Below are 20,271 nucleotides of genomic sequence, written 5' to 3'. Positions count from 1 at the left end.
GTGTTTTTTACGTTTTTTTCCCTGTAATTGATTTCTAATCTCATAGCATTGTGGTCAGAAAAGATGCTTGATATGATTTCAATTTTCTTTAATTTACTGAGGCTTGATTTGTGACCCAAGATGTGATCTATCCTAGAGAATGTTCCATGTGCACTTGAGAAGAAAGTGTAATCTGCTGTTTTTGGATGGAATGTCCTATAAATATCAATTAAACCTATCGGGTCTATTGTGTCATTTAAAGCTTTTGTTTCCTTTTAAATTTTCTGTCTGGATGATCTGTCCATTGCTGTAAGTGAGATGTTAAAGTCCCCCACTATTATTGCGTTACTGTTGATTTCCTCTTTTATAGCTGTTGGCATTTGCCTTATATTGAGGTGCTCCTATGTTGGGTGCATATATATTTATAATTGTTATATCTTCTTCTTGGATTGATCCCTTGATCATTATGTAGTGTCCTTCCTTGTCTCTTGTAATGTTCTTTATTTTAAAGTCTATTTTATCTTATATGAGTATTGCTACTCTAGCTTTCTTTTGATTTCCATTTGCATGGAATATTCCATCCCCTCACTTTCAGTCTGTATGTGTCCTGAGGTCTGAAGTGGGTCTCTTGGAGACAGGTATATATGGGTCTTGTCTTTGTATCTATTTAGAGAGCCTGTGTCTTTTGGTTGGAGCATTTAATCCATTCACATTTAAGGTAATGATCAATATGTTTGTTCCTATTACCATTTTCTTGATTGTTATGGGTTTGTTTTTGTGGGTCCCTTTCTTCTCTTGTGTTTCCCACTTAGAGAAGTTCCTTTAGCATTTGTTGTAGAGCTGGGTTGGTGGTGCTGAATTCTCTTAGCTTTTGCTTGTCTGTAAAGCTTTTGATTTCTCCATCAAATCTGAATGAGATCCTTGCTGGGTAGAGTAATCTTGGTTGTGCGTTCTTTCCTTTCATCACTTTAAATATATCATGCCACTCCCTCTGTCTTGTAGACTTTCTGCTGAGAAAACAGCTGTTAATCTTTTTTTTTTTTTTTGTGGTATGCGGGCCTCTCTCTGCTGCGGCCTCTCCCGTTGCGGAGCACAGGCTCCGGACTCTCTGTGCTTCCTGGACTTGGGTGGCTATTTCCTTTCCCACGTTAGGGAAGTTTTCAACTATAATCTATTCAAATATTTTCTCGGGTCCTTTCTCTCTCTCTTCTCCTTCTGGGACCCCTATAATGTGAATGTTGGTGCATTTAATCTTGTCCCTGATGTATCTTAGGCTGTCTCCATTTCGTTTCATTCTTTTTTCTTTATTCTCTTCCACAGCAGTGAATTCCTCAATTCTGTCTTCCAGGTCACTTATCCGTTCTTCTGCCTCAGTTATTCTACTGTTGGGTCCTTCTAGTGTATTTTTCATTTCAGTTATTGTATTATTTATCTTTGTTTGTTCTTTAATTCTTCTAGGTGTTTGTTCTTTAATTCTAGGTCTAGGTCTTTGTTAAACATTTCTTTCATCTTCTTGATCTTTGCCTCCATTCTTTTTTCAAGGTCCTGGATCATCTTCACTATCATTATTCTGAATTCTTTTTCTGGAAGGTTGCCTATCTCCACTTCATTTAGTTGTTTTTCTTGGGTTTTATCTTATTCCTTCATCTGGTACATAGTCCTCTGCCTTTTCATTTTGTCTCTCTTTCTGTGACTGTGGTTTTTGTTCCACAGGCTGCAGGACTGTAGTTCTTCTTGCGTCTGCTGTCTGCCCTCTGGTGGATGAGGCTATCTAAGAGGCTTGTGCTCGCTTCCTGATGGGAGGGACTGGTGGTCGGTAGAGCTGGGTGTTGCTCTGGTGGGCAGAGCTCAGTAAAACTTTAATACACTTGTCTGCTGATGGGTGGGGCTGAGTTCCCTCCCTGTCGGTTGTTTGGCCTGAGGCAACCCAGCACTGGAGGCTACAGGATATTTGGTGGGGCTAATGGTGGACTCTGGGAGGGCTCCTGCCAAGGAGTACTTCCTAGAACTTCTGCTGCCAGTGTCCTTGTGCTTGCGGTGAGCCACAGACACCCCCCACCTCTGCAGGACACCCACCAAAACTAGCAGGTAGGTCTGGTTCAGTCTCCTATGGGGTCACTGCTCCTTCCCCCTGGTTCCTGATGTGCACATTACTTTGTGTGTACCCTCCAAGAGTAGAGTCTCTGTTTCCCCTAGTCCTGTCAAAGTCCTGCAATCAAATCCCGCTAGCCTTCAAAGTCTGATTCGGTAGAGCTGGGTGTTGCTCTGGTGGGCAGAGCTCAGTAAAACTTTAATACACTTGTCTGCTGATGGGTGGGGCTGAGTTCCCTCCCTGTCGGTTGTTTGGCCTGAGGCAACCCAGCACTGGAGGCTACAGGATATTTGGTGGGGCTAATGGTGGACTCTGGGAGGGCTCCTGCCAAGGAGTACTTCCTAGAACTTCTGCTGCCAGTGTCCTTGTGCTTGCGGTGAGCCACAGACACCCCCCACCTCTGCAGGACACCCACCAAAACTAGCAGGTAGGTCTGGTTCAGTCTCCTATGGGGTCACTGCTCCTTCCCCCTGGTTCCTGATGTGCACATTACTTTGTGTGTACCCTCCAAGAGTAGAGTCTCTGTTTCCCCTAGTCCTGTCAAAGTCCTGCAATCAAATCCCGCTAGCCTTCAAAGTCTGATTCTCTGGGAATTCCTCCTCTGGCTGCCGGACCCCCAGGTTGGGAAGCCTGATGTGGGGCTCAGAACGTTCACTCCAGTTGGTGGACTTCTGTGGTATAATTGTTCTCCAGTTTGTGAGTCACCCACCCAGCAGTTATGGGATTTGAGTTTATTGTGATTGTGCCCCTCCTACCATCTCACTGCCGCTTCCCCTTTGTCTTTGGATGTGGGGTATCTTTTTTGGTGAGTTCCAGTGTCTTCCTGTCAATGATTGTTCAGCAGTTAGTTGTGATTCTGGTGCTCTCACAAGATGGAGTGAGTGCATGTCCTTCTACTCTACCATCTTGAACCAATCTTCTCCATTAATATCTTGATACTAGTTACTCACAAGTATGCATTCAGTCACTTGTTTTAATGAAAGATTATTCATTTCTCTGAATAATTTTGTTTATGTAGCATAATTAAAGGGAACAAAATATAACTTAATCACATTGATACTCCTTGTAAATTTGCTAAAAGAAAATCTTACTTTGGGCTTAGTACCATGATTGTTATATGCAAATATGTATGTTGTTTCCTAGAAAAAAATTCATCTATTCACCATATTTTAATATATTTTAGTGAGCTTGAAGTTTGCATCTTAAATACCATAGGTTAAGTTGAAATATGTGAAACAGTGTAAGAAAATGCTCACATTTCTTGGCTTAGAAATAACAGCAATTTTCAAGTTCAATCAGGAAGTTCTATAGGATTCCACATTTAGAAATGTACTACTTGTAGCCAGTTGCTCTATACTTTCAAAATTGTTATTACTTCAACTAAGATCGTCTTTTGAAATAGTAGATTTCTAGGGTAAATACCATGGGATGTATCATAAAAGATTGTTTTCTAATTCTTGGAAGGAATATGACAAACACTTCATGTAAAAGACGGATTGGTGTGTATCCTTCAACAAGAATGAAGAAGAAAGACTCAAGTCAGAGGATGTTTTCGGGGCCAGGGGAACTGGGAGAAGGAGTGAGTGGTAATCATTGGACTTCCTCAGGGAGGGGTAACATTAATATTTGCTTCCTGACTTCTAAGATGTCATCAGAGAACCTCTAATTCTGTGACTCTGGGATCCAGAAAATGGAATGATTATTACTTTGCCTTCCCTTTATACATTAGAAAAATGATGACAATGAATATTATTTCTATTGATAGATCCCCTGATACTGTGCTAAGTATTTTACATGTATTTAAAAAGTGCCATATGCAATATATATATTTTCAAGTAGTATAACTGAGCCAATAACAAAGAAAAGGTTTTAAACTCTTTGCTTATAGACCGTAACTCATTTTGTACCATCAAGATCCCCAAATCCCACAGTATTGTATAGCTTTGTCAATTCTGTGTTAATTACAACAATTATTCTTAATTCTGGATAATTCTCTAGCTTGGGTGGCTGGAGGTGGTTCCCCAGACAGAGCTGACCTCTGCATCTGTTTTCTTGCAGTTCATGCAACTGGGGAGGGAGAAGCAGAGAGGTCCCTGACCCTTCCTCAAAACATCAATACTCAAGCCGCAAACCTACACATTTTCTGGTGGCTGTTCCCCCAACTTTTAATATCCTCTGTATCCTTGACATCCAGTCACTCTTTACTTCTTTCAATTCCTCCCTCTGAGGTGTTTTTCCACACAATTTTCCTGACCAACCTCATTGCACACTGATTCGCCTTTGCTTTGCATTCTTGAGCACTTTTATCAAGTTCAGATACTGTTGCAGAGGAACACCTAAATAGAAGTTTATACTTTCTTCTTCTTTGCTTGCCTTTTCAAATTACACTCTAAGTCCCTAGGGCAAGTGGTTTTTCCTTTTACACCTACTTTAAAAATATATACATACATAACTATCACCCTTCTCCTTTACCTCCCTTTCTTTCTTCTCCCTTCCTTCCTCTTCCTACTATACTTTGAAAGCCGTTGTATGCTACCAAACTCTGAAAATAGATAAATATATCAGTTGACATCTTTTAGTCTCAACGGTTTCTAGAGTTAATCTTCTAAGACATACATATGTCAAGTTATAGCTGATATTTGTAATTTATGTTTAAACTTTTAGTTGAAATGCAAACTCTGATTTTGAGGTTGGACCCAAGAATGTATTATGATTATCGCCATGAATATTAAGGTCCTTTCTGAAAGGGATTATGAGTGGTTGATAATTTTCTACCTACTCAAATGCCCACCAAAACTTAATTTTGACCAGCTTCTAGTCACACTAGTTTAGGATTAAAGCAAATTATACTTCATATACTTATTCTTATTTTATATGTAAACAATATGGATAAAATGAAGAGCAAAAGCAACTTTGAAGAAGGAAATACATAATAAAAAGACATTGTAAGCACACACAAAGGGAAAGAGGATGGAATCTACCTGACTGAAAGACTGAAGGGATTTCATGAGCTGGCTTTATACAACTGAGATTTTTTTCCTGTACCAGCTGATGGCCGTATTTTTTTGACCAGCTGCTTCCTGCCTAAATGCTGACAACCTGAGTTGGTGTTCATCCACTGGTGTAGTGTGTGCCTTTATATCTTGGAGGTGTAGACCCATTCAAGCTGATTAGATGAGGTGACACTTGCTAGCGTAAGGGTCTACCCAGGGAAATGGTTACACCTGTTTCACCCACTGGTCTTAGCAAGGAAGTCTTCAGACTTAAAGTAATACTCTTTTTTTTTTTTTTTTTTTTTTTTTTTGTGGTATGCGGGCCTCCCTCTGTGCAGGCTCAGCGGCCATGGCTCACGGGCCCAGCCGCTCCGCGGCACGTGGGATCCTCCCAGACCGGGGCGCGAACCCGGTTCCCCTGCATCGGCAGGCGGACGCGCAACCACTGCGCCACCAGGGAAGCCCCTAAAGTAATACTCTTTTGACTAATGAAATCTAATGTGGTTTTCTGGGAATACTGAACTTAAAAAAAATAAGTGAAGTATAACCATTATGAAAGTGAAATTGTGTTAGTACTAGACAAATGTCAGTTGACTATTCTCTGGGGAAAAGTAATGATTTTCCAGTAAGTAGGAGATGTTAGAAGATAAACCTCTTTATGAAAGGCAACTTAGTTTAGTGAGAAGGGGCAAAACCTTTGAACCTGAAGAGTCCTGATTGATATGTGACCATAGGCAAGTTCTTGTGACTCAGTATCCTGACGTATAAAGTGGAGATGATAATCCTACATGTTCTGTCAGAACTACTTGTGCTATCAACTGATGGAATTCATTGATGAATATCTATAAGTCGAAAGAGCCCAAATTAAAAAAAAAAGCCTGTGTAGATGCTACAGAGCCATAATAATAAAATGTGAAGGAAATCAAGAATTTGTGTGCAGAAAATAACATGTACACTTACATGTGAACAGATTCATTAATTAATCAGTCAAGCAAATATGTGTTGACAAAAGTTCTGCTCTTGGTCTATGAAACATTGAGGGAAAAGGCAAATATAAAAGGGAAATTCTCTACTCCCTGGTCTCCCTTCCCAGACTAGTGGGGGAGACAGAAACACAAACTCAGAATCCCAGTACAAAACTTAGACTAGAAGTATGCACAAAGACGGTCTCTCAACTGCCAGACGGAGTAATACTCAGATTAACCCACCTGCCAGCCAGCGGCAGGGAGGGCAGGAGAGGAGAATTACCAGGGGTGAGGATCGCCGCACTGCCAATGTATTAGCCACTGTCTTGCTCTGTTTAATTCAGATCTATGTTGTATGAAGCAAATAGGAGATAAATTAGAATGAAACAAGGGCTTGTTTTAGTGCCACACAATCCCAGAGGGCTGTTTTACTTGTGGACAGGTGATGGCCATACTGGTTAATCTTAACCTTATTTTGTGCTCTTTTCATAATAATTACTTTTCCTACCTTGGGGTGCTATCTCTAAGAACTGATCCCGAAGATTGCCAAGCCGTTCGATGGTCAGGGTGCCATTTTCTTCCCTTTCTGCAGGTGGAGGGCGTATCGGAGGAGACAGGTCTGGAAAGACTTTTATATCGCCATTAATGCAGAAGTCTTCTTGGTCTAAATAAAGTGCATTCTGAATTTTGGTTGATGTTTCAATGTGATAGCGAGCTACCTCAGTTAATTTTTTCACACTGAAAGTGGAAAAATGAATAGGGTTATCCCCATTAAAAATACTATCAGATTAATAGTGTTTGCTTATTAGATATACACACAGAGTTAACACATTAGAAAATTTAGAAAATTTGACTAAGCTAGAAAATTCAATCCGCATGATTAAAAAATTCTAATTTCTCCTCAAAGCCGTTTGTAAAAAGGCAGGGTATAAATCAATAAATGTAGATTAGAAATAAAATACATGCTCGTTCAGGGCTAAGAGTTACACAGTTTACACAAAGCTGAGCAAAACGAGACTCCACTAAAATGGTTTTATTAGTATTAGAACATATTTTACCATATAAACGATTATGTCAATAGATATATTCATTTTAAGTATGAACCAGAATAAGGTTATATGACAGAAAAGCCTGTAAAATATGACTGTTAGAATAAGACATTTATTTGGAATCGGGACAAATTGTATGTAAAGTGAATCAAATTTGATAATGGATGTCTAGAAAAGTGGCTTTCCTCTAACTTTATATCAAGGAGTGTGATGTTATCGAAGACACATTTGACAGAGTGGAGTCTGACAAGAAAACCCATTGAAATTGCTTTGCTATCTTCACAGAGAATAACAGTTCCCAGCTAAATCATGTGGTATAAGCAGCAGTAGTTCAGAACCTTTCGGTGCAGTGTGGGAAGAGCCCTGGAAGCTGAGCTCTCATTGCAGACCCCTCTCCAGCCATGGGTCCTTGGGAAGTGACTCAAGCTCTCTGATTTCCTCATCTTTGCACTGGAGCCAAAAACACACAACTCCATACCTTATGGTTATTCATGTGAAATAACATAGGGCATAGATTTAGGCTGTACTGGGGATTATAGTTATGGCCTTAATTAAAGGTCACTTTAAAGGCCAGAGAAATTTTATACTTAAGTACAATATCACTGTATTACAGAAAGAATCTTATTTATATCTTGCAATAAAGATTGAACATGGCAGAAAAATGCATATTTAATCTGCTTTTATATAACTCTGGAACACCAAATACTTATATACTGAAAATTTAAAAAAAGAATATTAGTCACTTTCTTTCAAAAGAGTCTGGAATTTAATTCCAGCATACTGTATTTGTGAGTGTCCATATAGTCTGTATTATCCAGGTACTTTTTGTTTGATGGTTTTTACGTGCTGGAAGCAAAGGAAAAGGGCACTGGATAGCTACAGAGCTTGTAGCCCTGAGTGAGGAGGGACTCCAAATGTAGACACCCAGCCAGAACCAGCACAGCGAAATAAGTGTGCCATCTAGTGGAAGGTTACCAAGAGTAACCTTCTCAGAAGGGGCGGGCGGGCGGGGGCTAGGGAAATCCCATGAAAATGGAAAGTGAGATTTGAAGTTCAAAGGGTTCTGCTAGGTCGCACTGTTCCTTTTTTTTCTTATCACTGGAGAATTTTTGCAAGACCCAAAAGAGAAAGCAGAGCTTGACAGTCCTAGGTTTTAATTTCTTGTGGCCATATTCAGAGGTCAGATATATATATCTGACCTCACACACACACACAAAATAAATCTGAGAAATATGAGTTCATCTGATAAAAAAATGAAACTTGGCCATGTGCCTCTTGATGTGGCCGCAAGGATGGGCGCTGTGAACCCTAAGAATGAAGAAGATATGCTTTCATTTGTAGGCAGCAGGCAGAGAACAGAACAGAACATCACTGCTTCACAATGCTGATGAGTAACTGACAAATTATTTTAAGCACTACTGTAGTGAGGTTACCAGGCCGAGGGGTGTGTGTGTGTGTGTGTGTGTGATATCCTGGAAAGACTTTTATATCGCCATTAATGCAGAAGTCTTCTTGGTCTAAATAAAGTGCATTCTGAATTTTGGTTGATGTTTCAATGTGATAGCGAGCTACCTCAGTTAATTTTTTCACACTGAAAGTGGAAAAATGAATAGGGTTATCCCCATTAAAAATACTATCAGATTAATAGTGTTTGCTTATTAGATATACACACAGAGTTAACACATTAGAAAATTTAGAAAATTTGACTAAGCTAGAAAATTCAATCCGCATGATTAAAAAATTCTAATTTCTCCTCAAAGCCGTTTGTAAAAAGGCAGGGTATAAATCAATAAATGTAGATTAGAAATAAAATACATGCTCGTTCAGGGCTAAGAGTTACACAGTTTACACAAAGCTGAGCAAAACGAGACTCCACTAAAATGGTTTTATTAGTATTAGAACATATTTTACCATATAAACGATTATGTCAATAGATATATTCATTTTAAGTATGAACCAGAATAAGGTTATATGACAGAAAAGCCTGTAAAATATGACTGTTAGAATAAGACATTTATTTGGAATCGGGACAAATTGTATGTAAAGTGAATCAAATTTGATAATGGATGTCTAGAAAAGTGGCTTTCCTCTAACTTTATATCAAGGAGTGTGATGTTATCGAAGACACATTTGACAGAGTGGAGTCTGACAAGAAAACCCATTGAAATTGCTTTGCTATCTTCACAGAGAATAACAGTTCCCAGCTAAATCATGTGGTATAAGCAGCAGTAGTTCAGAACCTTTCGGTGCAGTGTGGGAAGAGCCCTGGAAGCTGAGCTCTCATTGCAGACCCCTCTCCAGCCATGGGTCCTTGGGAAGTGACTCAAGCTCTCTGATTTCCTCATCTTTGCACTGGAGCCAAAAACACACAACTCCATACCTTATGGTTATTCATGTGAAATAACATAGGGCATAGATTTAGGCTGTACTGGGGATTATAGTTATGGCCTTAATTAAAGGTCACTTTAAAGGCCAGAGAAATTTTATACTTAAGTACAATATCACTGTATTACAGAAAGAATCTTATTTATATCTTGCAATAAAGATTGAACATGGCAGAAAAATGCATATTTAATCTGCTTTTATATAACTCTGGAACACCAAATACTTATATACTGAAAATTTAAAAAAAGAATATTAGTCACTTTCTTTCAAAAGAGTCTGGAATTTAATTCCAGCATACTGTATTTGTGAGTGTCCATATAGTCTGTATTATCCAGGTACTTTTTGTTTGATGGTTTTTACGTGCTGGAAGCAAAGGAAAAGGGCACTGGATAGCTACAGAGCTTGTAGCCCTGAGTGAGGAGGGACTCCAAATGTAGACACCCAGCCAGAACCAGCACAGCGAAATAAGTGTGCCATCTAGTGGAAGGTTACCAAGAGTAACCTTCTCAGAAGGGGCGGGCGGGCGGGGGCTAGGGAAATCCCATGAAAATGGAAAGTGAGATTTGAAGTTCAAAGGGTTCTGCTAGGTCGCACTGTTCCTTTTTTTTCTTATCACTGGAGAATTTTTGCAAGACCCAAAAGAGAAAGCAGAGCTTGACAGTCCTAGGTTTTAATTTCTTGTGGCCATATTCAGAGGTCAGATATATATATCTGACCTCACACACACACACAAAATAAATCTGAGAAATATGAGTTCATCTGATAAAAAAATGAAACTTGGCCATGTGCCTCTTGATGTGGCCGCAAGGATGGGCGCTGTGAACCCTAAGAATGAAGAAGATATGCTTTCATTTGTAGGCAGCAGGCAGAGAACAGAACAGAACATCACTGCTTCACAATGCTGATGAGTAACTGACAAATTATTTTAAGCACTACTGTAGTGAGGTTACCAGGCCGAGGGGTGTGTGTGTGTGTGTGTGTGTGTGTGTGTGTGTGTGTGTGTGTGTTTTACTATAGAGCAACAGATACAAACAACTAGGCTGAGGATTTTACAACAGAATTTTCATTTTGAGACAAGGACTGGAGAAAACAAACCCTAACAACCGTCTTCTAGCTGGCCGATGTTGCTTCTGAGACTACTTGCCATTTGTATACTATGTATGCCACAACTTCCAAATTTGCAGTAAATGTTTATTGCAAACTGTAGTGTATCACAGACTCTAGATCTAGTAGAAACCTTTAAAATAGCCTGGTTGGAGAGTTTTCTTTTACAGATGAGGCCTATGGGGTCTGAAGTGATTAGGCATGCTGTAATATGTGGACAAGGAGAGATTCTCCATCTCCTGGACCATCAGGTTTCCTGACTCTCCATTGAGGGCTGTTTCCTCCCTGCTGAGCTGCCTCTTTATGCCTTTCAGGGGAGAATTAAGAGCATGAGACTTGCTGTCCCTCACTAGCAATGAGGATCTGGAAAGCCTTTGGAACCCAATAGAAAAGTTGAACTGGCTGTCACAAGGGAATTGGCCTAACGGGTAAAACATTCCTGTGAATGACTTCATCTCCCATTCATTGGCCCTGACTAATAAGAAGTCTGGCATTAGAAAGATATGAAACATTATACTACTTCTAAAAAATATTTTTAAATTGCTTATAGTTTTACCTTGTAAACTAAGGTCCTCACTGAGCAGTGTGTAAACCAAATTCATAAATAATGTGCAATAGCGCCCTTTGATACATGACTTACTATCGTTAAAAAGAGGCAACACAAATGCATATGTGATTTCCTAAAAGGTCAAAATTTCTATTTGTAAATGTAATTCAAGTTTGTACACACCTTAAAAATCTTTGTCAGTTTTGGTCTTCAGGAATTAACAAAGTAAATATTTTAAAATATTTTAAAAAGTCACGCAGTACTTTACCTGGCCATTTCATTCAAGTACCTCTCACCGAGCCACTTTTCCATGAGTTTATATACATCAACTGCCTTTGTTACTAACTCTTCCAGGAAAGCCAATGCTTTTACCTTGATCAGTTCAAGTCTGAACTGTGTAGCTATCTCTATTTAAAAAGAGAAACAAACATTTTTTACATGTTTTATATGTCATGCATTTTCTGATTAGCCAAATTCAATTTTAAGCCAATTACGCTTAAAACTTTAGGCATACACTTGATACACCAGTATGGATAACTATACCCTATCCATCTCAGAAACAAAACAATGCGTGGTTAGAGTCGCTTGACAGTTTATTTAAACCAAAACTATAATTCAGCTTTACACGTAATTGCACTTTATTGCCATATACCCTTTGATAAATTGGAATGGGAAAACACAAATAGATAATTTCTGAATTTCAAAAAGGGGGAGGGTACTAAGTCTCTGGATCTCCCGTCTTAGAACCTTGGGAAGGCGACGCCATCATCCTTCTCAGCACAGGTGACGGGAGGGTGAAGCCCATGGTCCCAGCGTCCATTGATGTTCTGGGCACACAATGAGGTCTGTGGATTTTCCTCTAAAATATCTGTCCAATCTTTCTTCCTTGCTTTTTCTATCACCACGTTTGGGCACTGCTTTATGTCTCGCCTCAACTACAACAACCGCCTCCGTCCTGCTTTCTCCAAGTTCCTTTCCCCACCTCAAATCCAAATCCACTTCCACCCGCCCCAGAGTAACCCAGCTCACCTGTGCACGTGCTCACAGGTGCTCTCTGCTCAGAATTCTTCACTAGCTCCCAGTCGCCATAAGGGAAATGTAACTTTCTGGGCAGGGCCTATGTGACCCTCCACCTCCCTGATCACTCCTTCCCAGGATGTGCCTCAGACTCCACAGCTACTCCCCACTAGTCACCTAGTTCTCCTCCCCCATCCCTGCCCCCGCTGTCCCCTGCGCACATTTCCCATATTCTTCCAGGTCTGCTCAAGCATGAATTCATCTGTTAGGAAGGCTTCCTTGACTCCCGCCATGCTTCCTTTGTCCTGTCCGCCTAATTCCAATATCACAACATATTATAAGTGATTGTTTGCATTTCTCTTCCTCTAGATTGGGTTTTTTGTTTGTTGTTTTGTGTTTGTATATATATGTGTATGTTTCTTTCAACTATTACAGGACCTGGCACATAGTAGAAACTCAGTGAACATTTACTATATAAATGAGTGAATTTAGCTACAGTAGGGACCACGTATGGAATGAACTGAAGGATGAAGCATGCTTAGCTACTGAAAGCAGATGTGGGGACGGGTAACGAGACAAGCATGTGTCTTGACTTCCTGTGTTCAACATCCTTCAGATTTTACTCTTGGAATTATGAAAGCAGGTGGTAGGAGGATGGAGAGAGGGAGAAAAGGAGAGAAGCAAGGGTTGGAAAGCATCTTTAGTAGTAGTTAATCGTTTGAGTAGTTAATGGGTCCCAGCTTACCCAAGGCTGCATTTTTATGGTTTTGACATCTAGTATATTGACCATGGTTTCTTTCCAATCAGGATACTTTGGCTCAATTTCTTGATCTTTTCAAATTCCATTTTGAATTTATTATAAGACAACTGGAAGAGCCAGAAGGAGACTATGTCTTGTAAAATTGTTGCTCTCTTTAGAGAAGGAGGCCCTTGAACATTATTGATCCATGACTGGCTCTTCTGTGGCCCCTGCTCCCAAGAACTCACTTTCAGGACCCGTTAGCCTTTAGTCAGAGTTTACTTTCCTAATGAGAGGCCTAAATTTTTCTTATTATAATATAGAAGCACCTCCTTAGGTAGCCCCAAGCTTTCTTTCAGCCTGTAAAATCACACCAAGTCTAAAATACTGCTTTTGTTTCTTTTCTTTGAGATTTTAATTACTGCTGGTGCTCTCCTAACCTCTTCCCAGATTCCCTTTTTGAGATCCCAGCAGACAATCATACGACAGTCAGATCTAGTCTTCATATGGTCACATGAAGACAGCCAACTGAATGTTGTACCTTTCAGTTAGTTTGCTTTGTGTCCTCATAGATAAAAGCCAGCCAGGGGCTGTTTGCCTACTGGTCTGTTTTCTACTTAAAAGTATGGTCTTAGTTCTTTCCAATTGCTACCTTCAAATTGCAGGGCAGCAAGATGCTCTTCCTTTATTCTGAGCCTCAGTTTGTTTTTTATTTCCATTTCTTCAGCCTCCTCTGCTGTTACTATTACAGGAGTGGTTTCTGCCATAGGTGGGGATTTACCTGAAAGGGCAATGAAACGTGCTGAGTTACCTGCCAACATACAAATGTACACGAAGGGACTTGGATAAAATGAGTACAAAGTGGAGTGTGTAGGGCGATACACGTCTGGTGATTTGGAAAGGAGAGACCCCGGTCCAGGCAGGGTGAGTGATGACATACTGATCGTCTTTCCTTAAGAATTCTCCATGTGGTGTCTGGCTGGACACAAATAATAATACCCCATTCATCTAGCATCATGGAAAAATGAGGTGTGTGGCTCGTGCAGACAGGGTTACAGACACCAAAGAGGACGCAATTTAGTGTTTGGGGACAGAAATTAGCAAACCCCAACATAGCGTTGGCCACCTGGAGAAGTACCACTTCACAAGGGATACTTGTATTGGCCAAGTGTTTCCCAGGTCCTCATCAAGAGAAGATCAGAGAATAACCTCAAGCAGATACGGTGGAAATGTAGCCGATGGTCAAGAATTCGTAATCTACTTCATTGTCTTTTAACTAGTGCTTAAAAACAAGTACTTCAATGATTACACACGAGAATTAGAAAATAAGAATTTGTCAGTGTTTGGGCTTCCCTGGCGGCGCAGTGGTTAAGAATCTGCCTGCCAATGCAGGGGACACGAGTTTGAGCCCTGGTCTGGGATGATGCCACATGCCGCAGAGCAACTAAGCCCGTGCGCCACAACTACCGAGCCTGCGCTCTGGAGCCCACGAGCCACAACTACCGAAGCTTGCGTGCCTAGAGCCCGTGCTCCGCAACAAGAGTAGCCACTGCAGTGAGGATCCTGTGCACCGCAACGAAGAGGAGCCCCTGCTCTCCACAACCAGAGAAAGCCATGCGCAGCAACGAAGACCCAACGCAGCCAAAAAATAAAATAAATTAAAAAAAAAAAAAGAATTTGTCACTGTTTGAGAATTTGCCCGTAAGAAATGGCAGTGAGATTCTAGCTGCAGGCCCAGCTTGTACTATTCCACTTAGTTCAATAAATCTTTCTTGAAGGTCCGATCTCAAGGGGTTCAAATTTTGGGAAGAAGACAAATGTAAACAAAGAAATTGTAATAAGGTGTGTTAATTTCAATAGTGAACTGTAAGTATAAATTACAGATGAAAGAGCCCTTAATCTCTCTGGGTTTCTGTTTTAACATGTGTAAAATTAAGAGACTGGACCCAACCAATTATTCCATTAAAGTAAATGGAAACATTTCCTTCAAATGCTGCTTATTTCCTTTATGTTCCCCATCTGAAATGGACCAAGGTCGCCTGTTCTTTACTGTGGGGCTACTCTTTCCTTGGCTTCAGGGGTCACCACCTCCCCCCAACCCCCATCCTGAGGGCTTTGTCCTAACTCCTACTCTAGCTGCTTGGATGGACTCCATCTGGAAAGCATTTTCTACCCCTCAGATGGAGTGAGACAACTGCGCTCTCCAGGGACCTCTACCTCCCCCATAAAGAACAATGATCAATCACATGCCCCTGCCTGCCATTAGACTACAGTCCTATCAGGGCAGGGACCACGTTTCTGTTTTTTTAAGTTTACCACTTTGTCCTTAGTACCCATCCTGATCATGTTCTGCATGGCGGGGGCCTAACACATCACGAGCAACTGATCAGTGGAAGGACTTTTGCTTATGTGCTTCCCTCTCTTCCTCTCTTGCCTCAAGTCACTGCAAAAATGTACAAGTGGAAACATTCAGAGGGGAGGGTGATGTTTGTGGTAGAACCCACCCTTTCCCCTTTTCATTCCATCCTGCCTCTGAGGCTGAGTTTTAGGTAGGAGGCCTCCAGGAGAGCAGGACTTGCTTGAATGAAACCTGAAACCTGAATTAAACCTGAAACTTACATACTCAGAATTAGCTTTTAACCCTTTCTTGATTAAGGCAGCCAGTGTCAGCCCCCTTGCACACACTTTTCAGATTACATAGTGTCATCTTGGAGTTCTCTTCACATGTTCAAAACTGTCTTTGAGATTTATTTCACCCTGGATACACTTGGCTATTCGGATAAATGCTGGCATGGAGAATGTTTGCCAGCTAACACGGGCACACAGGAGACTGGGTCTCGAAGTAAAACCTAATGAACAGCATTATAGTAGCTCAGTGGCTCATGGTTAAGTGCTTGTTCTCCACCAAGGAGAGGTTAAGCATCCAGGGTTCTGGATGCTAAAACCATGAATACCTTTTCCTTTTTTGTCCTCTTTTTTTTTCTTGGGTGGCTCCTTTTTCACTTTTTTATTTGCAGCTACCTGAGGAGGTTTTTCTTTTGCGTCTGCTGGCTGGTTTTCTTTTTCTTCTTCCATGAGTCTCTGATGAATTTCAGCAGCCACCTGATTGTATAAGAGCAACATTTCAGTTAATGTAACATTTATGAAAGACGATAGCTATTTGGATTTAGCCCTCACCCAATTCCATTGAAACCTCATTCTACAGCAAACATGCCATGTACTCAATCTTTACAGAAGATTTAAAAGATTCTACTTAAATGGAAACCTGTCCCTGTCCCAAGATGTAGCTTCTCTGAGGCCACATGTGTGGAGGCCACTCACTTTCTCAAGCCCTGCCTGCCGTTCCTCTTTAGTTACACAAACATTTCTTTCTTTTTAATCTCAGATCCTACGGATTGAACACCCACTATTCTTCCAAGTTCCTGTTATTTCTTGGCCTTCAACCTGGGGCATTCCTCTATATCATTGTTTCTCAGGTGTTTTTTCATTATTGATTGTTTTTAAGTCAGTTTCTCCTAACCACATTCCCCTTCCTGAAATTTGAATACTGCAGAAGAGTATCTGCCTGTGTATTTTATGTGTGTCTGTGCTTCATACATAAAATTGGTGAGAATTTTTCATGTCCTCCAACCAAGTTTTGGGGGCACATGCCCTGTATTAATTGGGCTCATGGACACTTGAATCCTGGGCTTCCATTCTATTCTAACACTAGACATCACCCCAGCAAGGTGCAGTGTTCATGAGGATGACCTGTCCCACAGGCTAACTGCATCGCTGCTTCTTAACTTCCTCTACTTGGGGGAAATTTCAGCTTCTCTCCATCTCAGCACCCTCCTTCTTTCACTCTCATAGATTTCCTGGTATGAGAGATTCGTTGTGTGGTCACAATACAAAAGCTGATGAAGGGCAGAGAGGGAGGTGTGCGAAGTGCTGCTGGGATCCCTCCATGTCGCCTATGAGGCTGGCTCTGCTCTGCAGGCAGCAGGAAAACCTTGTCTTGGGGCTTGTACAGCTGGGGCTGTGCCTGCAGTTAGAAAGACTGGACCTTTTGAACCATGTTTTTCTCCGGATATATGCCCAGGAGTGGGATTGATTTTGAAAAAGAATAAATACAGGTATATGTATAACTGAATCACTTTACTGTACACCTGAAACTAACACAACATTGTTAATGAACCATGCTCCAATATAAAATAAAAATTAAAAAAATAAAAAAGAGAAAGACTGGACCCGCTAAAATAAGTTCACCTGCCCCTGGTGAGGTGAAGGGCGTTTATGGCTGTAAATCTGAGAAATGAGGGCTGAGATGAGACTCCGAAAATGAAGAAAGAAAACCCGCACACACCATGGGGGCAGTAGCAACATATGGTTGAAAACTTAAAAATCTCAATAAGGCAACTGGTGAGGAAATGGGGGTCCATGGGAGTTTATTTATTTTTACAGTGCTTACTGTGTCCAAGCCTGATGTTATTTCTGGGGAGAATTGGGTGAGGGGCCCAGAGGAGAAACAGGAAGTTGGATAGAGGTGAATAGAAAGATGAAGAAGGCACGATCTAATCTCTACTCTCAAAGAAGCTTGCAGTCCTGCGGGTGCGATAGACCAGCCAATTCCTGTCCTCTCCAGATTCCCACCAAGCTTCATACCCACAGCGCAGCATATCACTGTCCTTAACTGCTCCAAGAGTGTTATATCTTGTCCCCAATCTCCAAATGAAATGAGCGCTCCGGAGGGCTGAGCCAGCCCTGCTTCTTGGTTTTCTCCATAGCTTGTAGCATCTGTGCTATGCTCATAGAAGGTGCCCGGGAAATGCTTATGGATTGATGGAATTTCTTTTAAAATAATCATATGCTACAGAATACATGCACAGCTTCTTCAGTATTAGCAGAACCTTGGAGGGGTGCAGAAATGTTTCAGAGAGCAAGGCAGTTTTTTTGTGGGTGTGTATGCGTTTTTTTAATCAGATGTTCTTTTGATAAAAAAGGATTTCATGATATATACTGTACTTTCAAATTCTTGGTAAAGCTGAAAGCAGACTTGTTAACATTCTCCCCCAAATTGCAAGCAATTCATTTTTGAATGTGTTCTTGCAAACCACGGTGAGTTAGCAATTTCCTTTAAAATTGGATTTTTCTCCTCTGTAAACAACCTTGTGATGATGATGATGATGATGATAATTATCATCATCCACATTTTTCTGGTCTACTTCCCTCAAACACCTCTGGGTCTCTTTCAAAAATTAACATAATTCACAGTACATCCAGCAATCTAGCTTGTAAGGCTGAAGAAACTCTAGAAATAATGCTTTGATGCTGTGGGTGTTAAACATGACTTATTTCTTTGAAATCATTGCACACCTGCTAATTACAAGAAAGTTTTACTAAAAATTAACATAACTTACTAAGTGAATAGCTCTTGGTAAAACTGCTGTGTAGCGAAAAGCCCGTGTTAAAGTGCTCTCATTCCAATTGCCCTGATCTCAGCTGGTCTTGTTCTCCCTGTAGCAGTTTACTGAATCAGGCCTGTCTCATCTGAAACTCAAAGTTCACTTAAAGACATGTAATATCAAAGTCATAAAAGTCTATTAGAAATATAAAAGCAGGACTCAAATGTAATTATTAGGAATATTAATTACTAAACAATCCTTCCTCCTATGCTTTCTATGTGGTTTTCAAAGGTTCACAAGCAAAGTGGTACAGTTTTGAATAAATTTCTTAATATAATAATCTATTATATTTAATTTCTAAAAAACTTTCATATACATTATTTCATTGGATCTTTTCAACCATTCAAGAAAGGAAAGATAAGGTAGAATGTCTCCCATGTTACAGATAAAGAATCGAAGACTCAGAGAGGTTAAGTGATTTTCCTAAAATCACACAGCTTAAACAAGAAGTGTAGCCAGTGCTCTTTGTGCTGTATGATACTCTCTTTCTAATAATCTAATATTTAAAGTCTCATTTCCCCAGGTAATTTTAATGGGATTCATAAGACTTGTAAGTTGTCTTTATGTTCAATTAACAGTAAGGCTAATAATTCATCTACTTTTTTTAGAACTTTTAGATCCAGTTTCCCACTCTCTGGTGCTTGGTAGTTGTAGTCTTTGTGGTGATCCTCCTTGCCAAGACCATGATCATTTATATGAACATCAGTGTCACCAGCATAGCGACAGCAGTATCTCAAGAATGTACTGAGGACTCAGTATTGTGTTAGATGTGAGCATTATGCTAGGTGTAGTGGATACAGAAAGTTTTAGAATCTAGTTAAGTATTCAGGAAAACATTAATAAGGTAAAAATCGCAAACAATAACCTAGATACTAAGAGTCAAAAGTGGGAGAGACAATAAATGCTACAAGGATTAGAAGAGCATGCAATCAGAGAAGTCTCAGGCTTCAGGAAACAGACAACCAACTGGTTGGGAATCAAGGTAGAAACTAGTTCTGAAGACTTAAAGAAAGTATAGGCTGAATTTCTGACTTTAAAACTGGAAAATCTGGCCCTACTGGACCCCATTCTTAAATGGCAAGGTTGGCTAGGAGCCTCTCTAGATGGGGTTGTTACTTCCACTTGGCCACAGTCCCACTCCACCCTATTGCCTTATACTTAACCCATCTCATTGACATTTCCTGCTTGGCCCTGTAAAGCCCTGCACTTGGAACCCTGGGCCAGCATGAAAATAATCTAAATGTTGGTTCACTCCTTTCTTGACCTCATATATTTGCTGATTGAACTGTTTCACTTCTTATTTCTTTCAGAAAAAAAAGAAAAAAACTTCTGGGAGGTATAGATTTATATTGTGAACATTGTGTAAATTTTCTGTTCATAGAATATTACCAACTTTGGAATTTAATGAATGGGTATTACTGAAAGGAAATGTAGTAACCAGCACTGCTTACCATGTGAGATATTGCTAAAGAAGACTGCTGCCACGTGTCCATCACTATCTTCTCATCGGCCTCAAAGTTTAACTCTATGTTTTCCAGTGAGTAATCGATCTTGCCCTTCAGTATGGCTTTTCTTTTTGGTTTGGATAAAGCTGACTCTGGAGAACTGGGTCTTTGAGGAACTAGGGGAATTCTTGGGAAAACCAACAAAAAAGAAATATAAAGATTTTATTTAACAGAATCCTATTTTTGGGTCCATGTTACTTGGTGAATTTCGTTGTCCTGCTTTAATCTCAATTTTCAAAGTTTTCTTGGAAGAACTCTTTAGATGGAGAAAGGACTATGAAAGGCTGTATTATGGTCTACACCTCCTAGAGAAATGGAAATAAAAACAAAAATAAACAAATGGGACCTAATGAAACTTAAAAGTTTTTGCACAGCAAAGGAAAACATAAACAAGACAAAAAGACAACCCTCAGAATGGGAGAAAATATTTGCAAATGAAGCAACTGACAAAG

General features: G+C 40.3%; 1 protein-coding gene across 1 annotated transcript in view; it reads right to left on the bottom strand.

The window, feature by feature from the left end:
* LOC102993116 (sperm flagellar protein 2) overlaps positions 1-20,271 on the bottom strand; it is a 107,702-nt gene that overhangs the window by 38,216 nt on the left and 49,215 nt on the right. The window contains exons 16-20 of the mRNA XM_055086882.1: positions 19,766-19,946; positions 15,825-15,972; positions 13,523-13,651; positions 11,383-11,521; positions 6,538-6,767 (exon numbers count right to left, since the gene is read on the bottom strand). Of these exons, the coding sequence (XP_054942857.1) occupies positions 6,538-6,767; positions 11,383-11,521; positions 13,523-13,651; positions 15,825-15,972; positions 19,766-19,946 (827 nt within the window). The remainder of the gene's footprint in view (positions 1-6,537; positions 6,768-11,382; positions 11,522-13,522; positions 13,652-15,824; positions 15,973-19,765; positions 19,947-20,271) is intronic.

The sequence above is a fragment of the Physeter macrocephalus genome, chromosome 8 (genome assembly GCF_002837175.3).
Source record: "Physeter macrocephalus isolate SW-GA chromosome 8, ASM283717v5, whole genome shotgun sequence".
NCBI classification, from domain to species: Eukaryota; Metazoa; Chordata; class Mammalia; order Artiodactyla; family Physeteridae; genus Physeter; species Physeter macrocephalus.
Note: the sequence above shows the minus strand (reverse complement) of the source record. Positions and strands in the feature narration are given on the sequence as shown.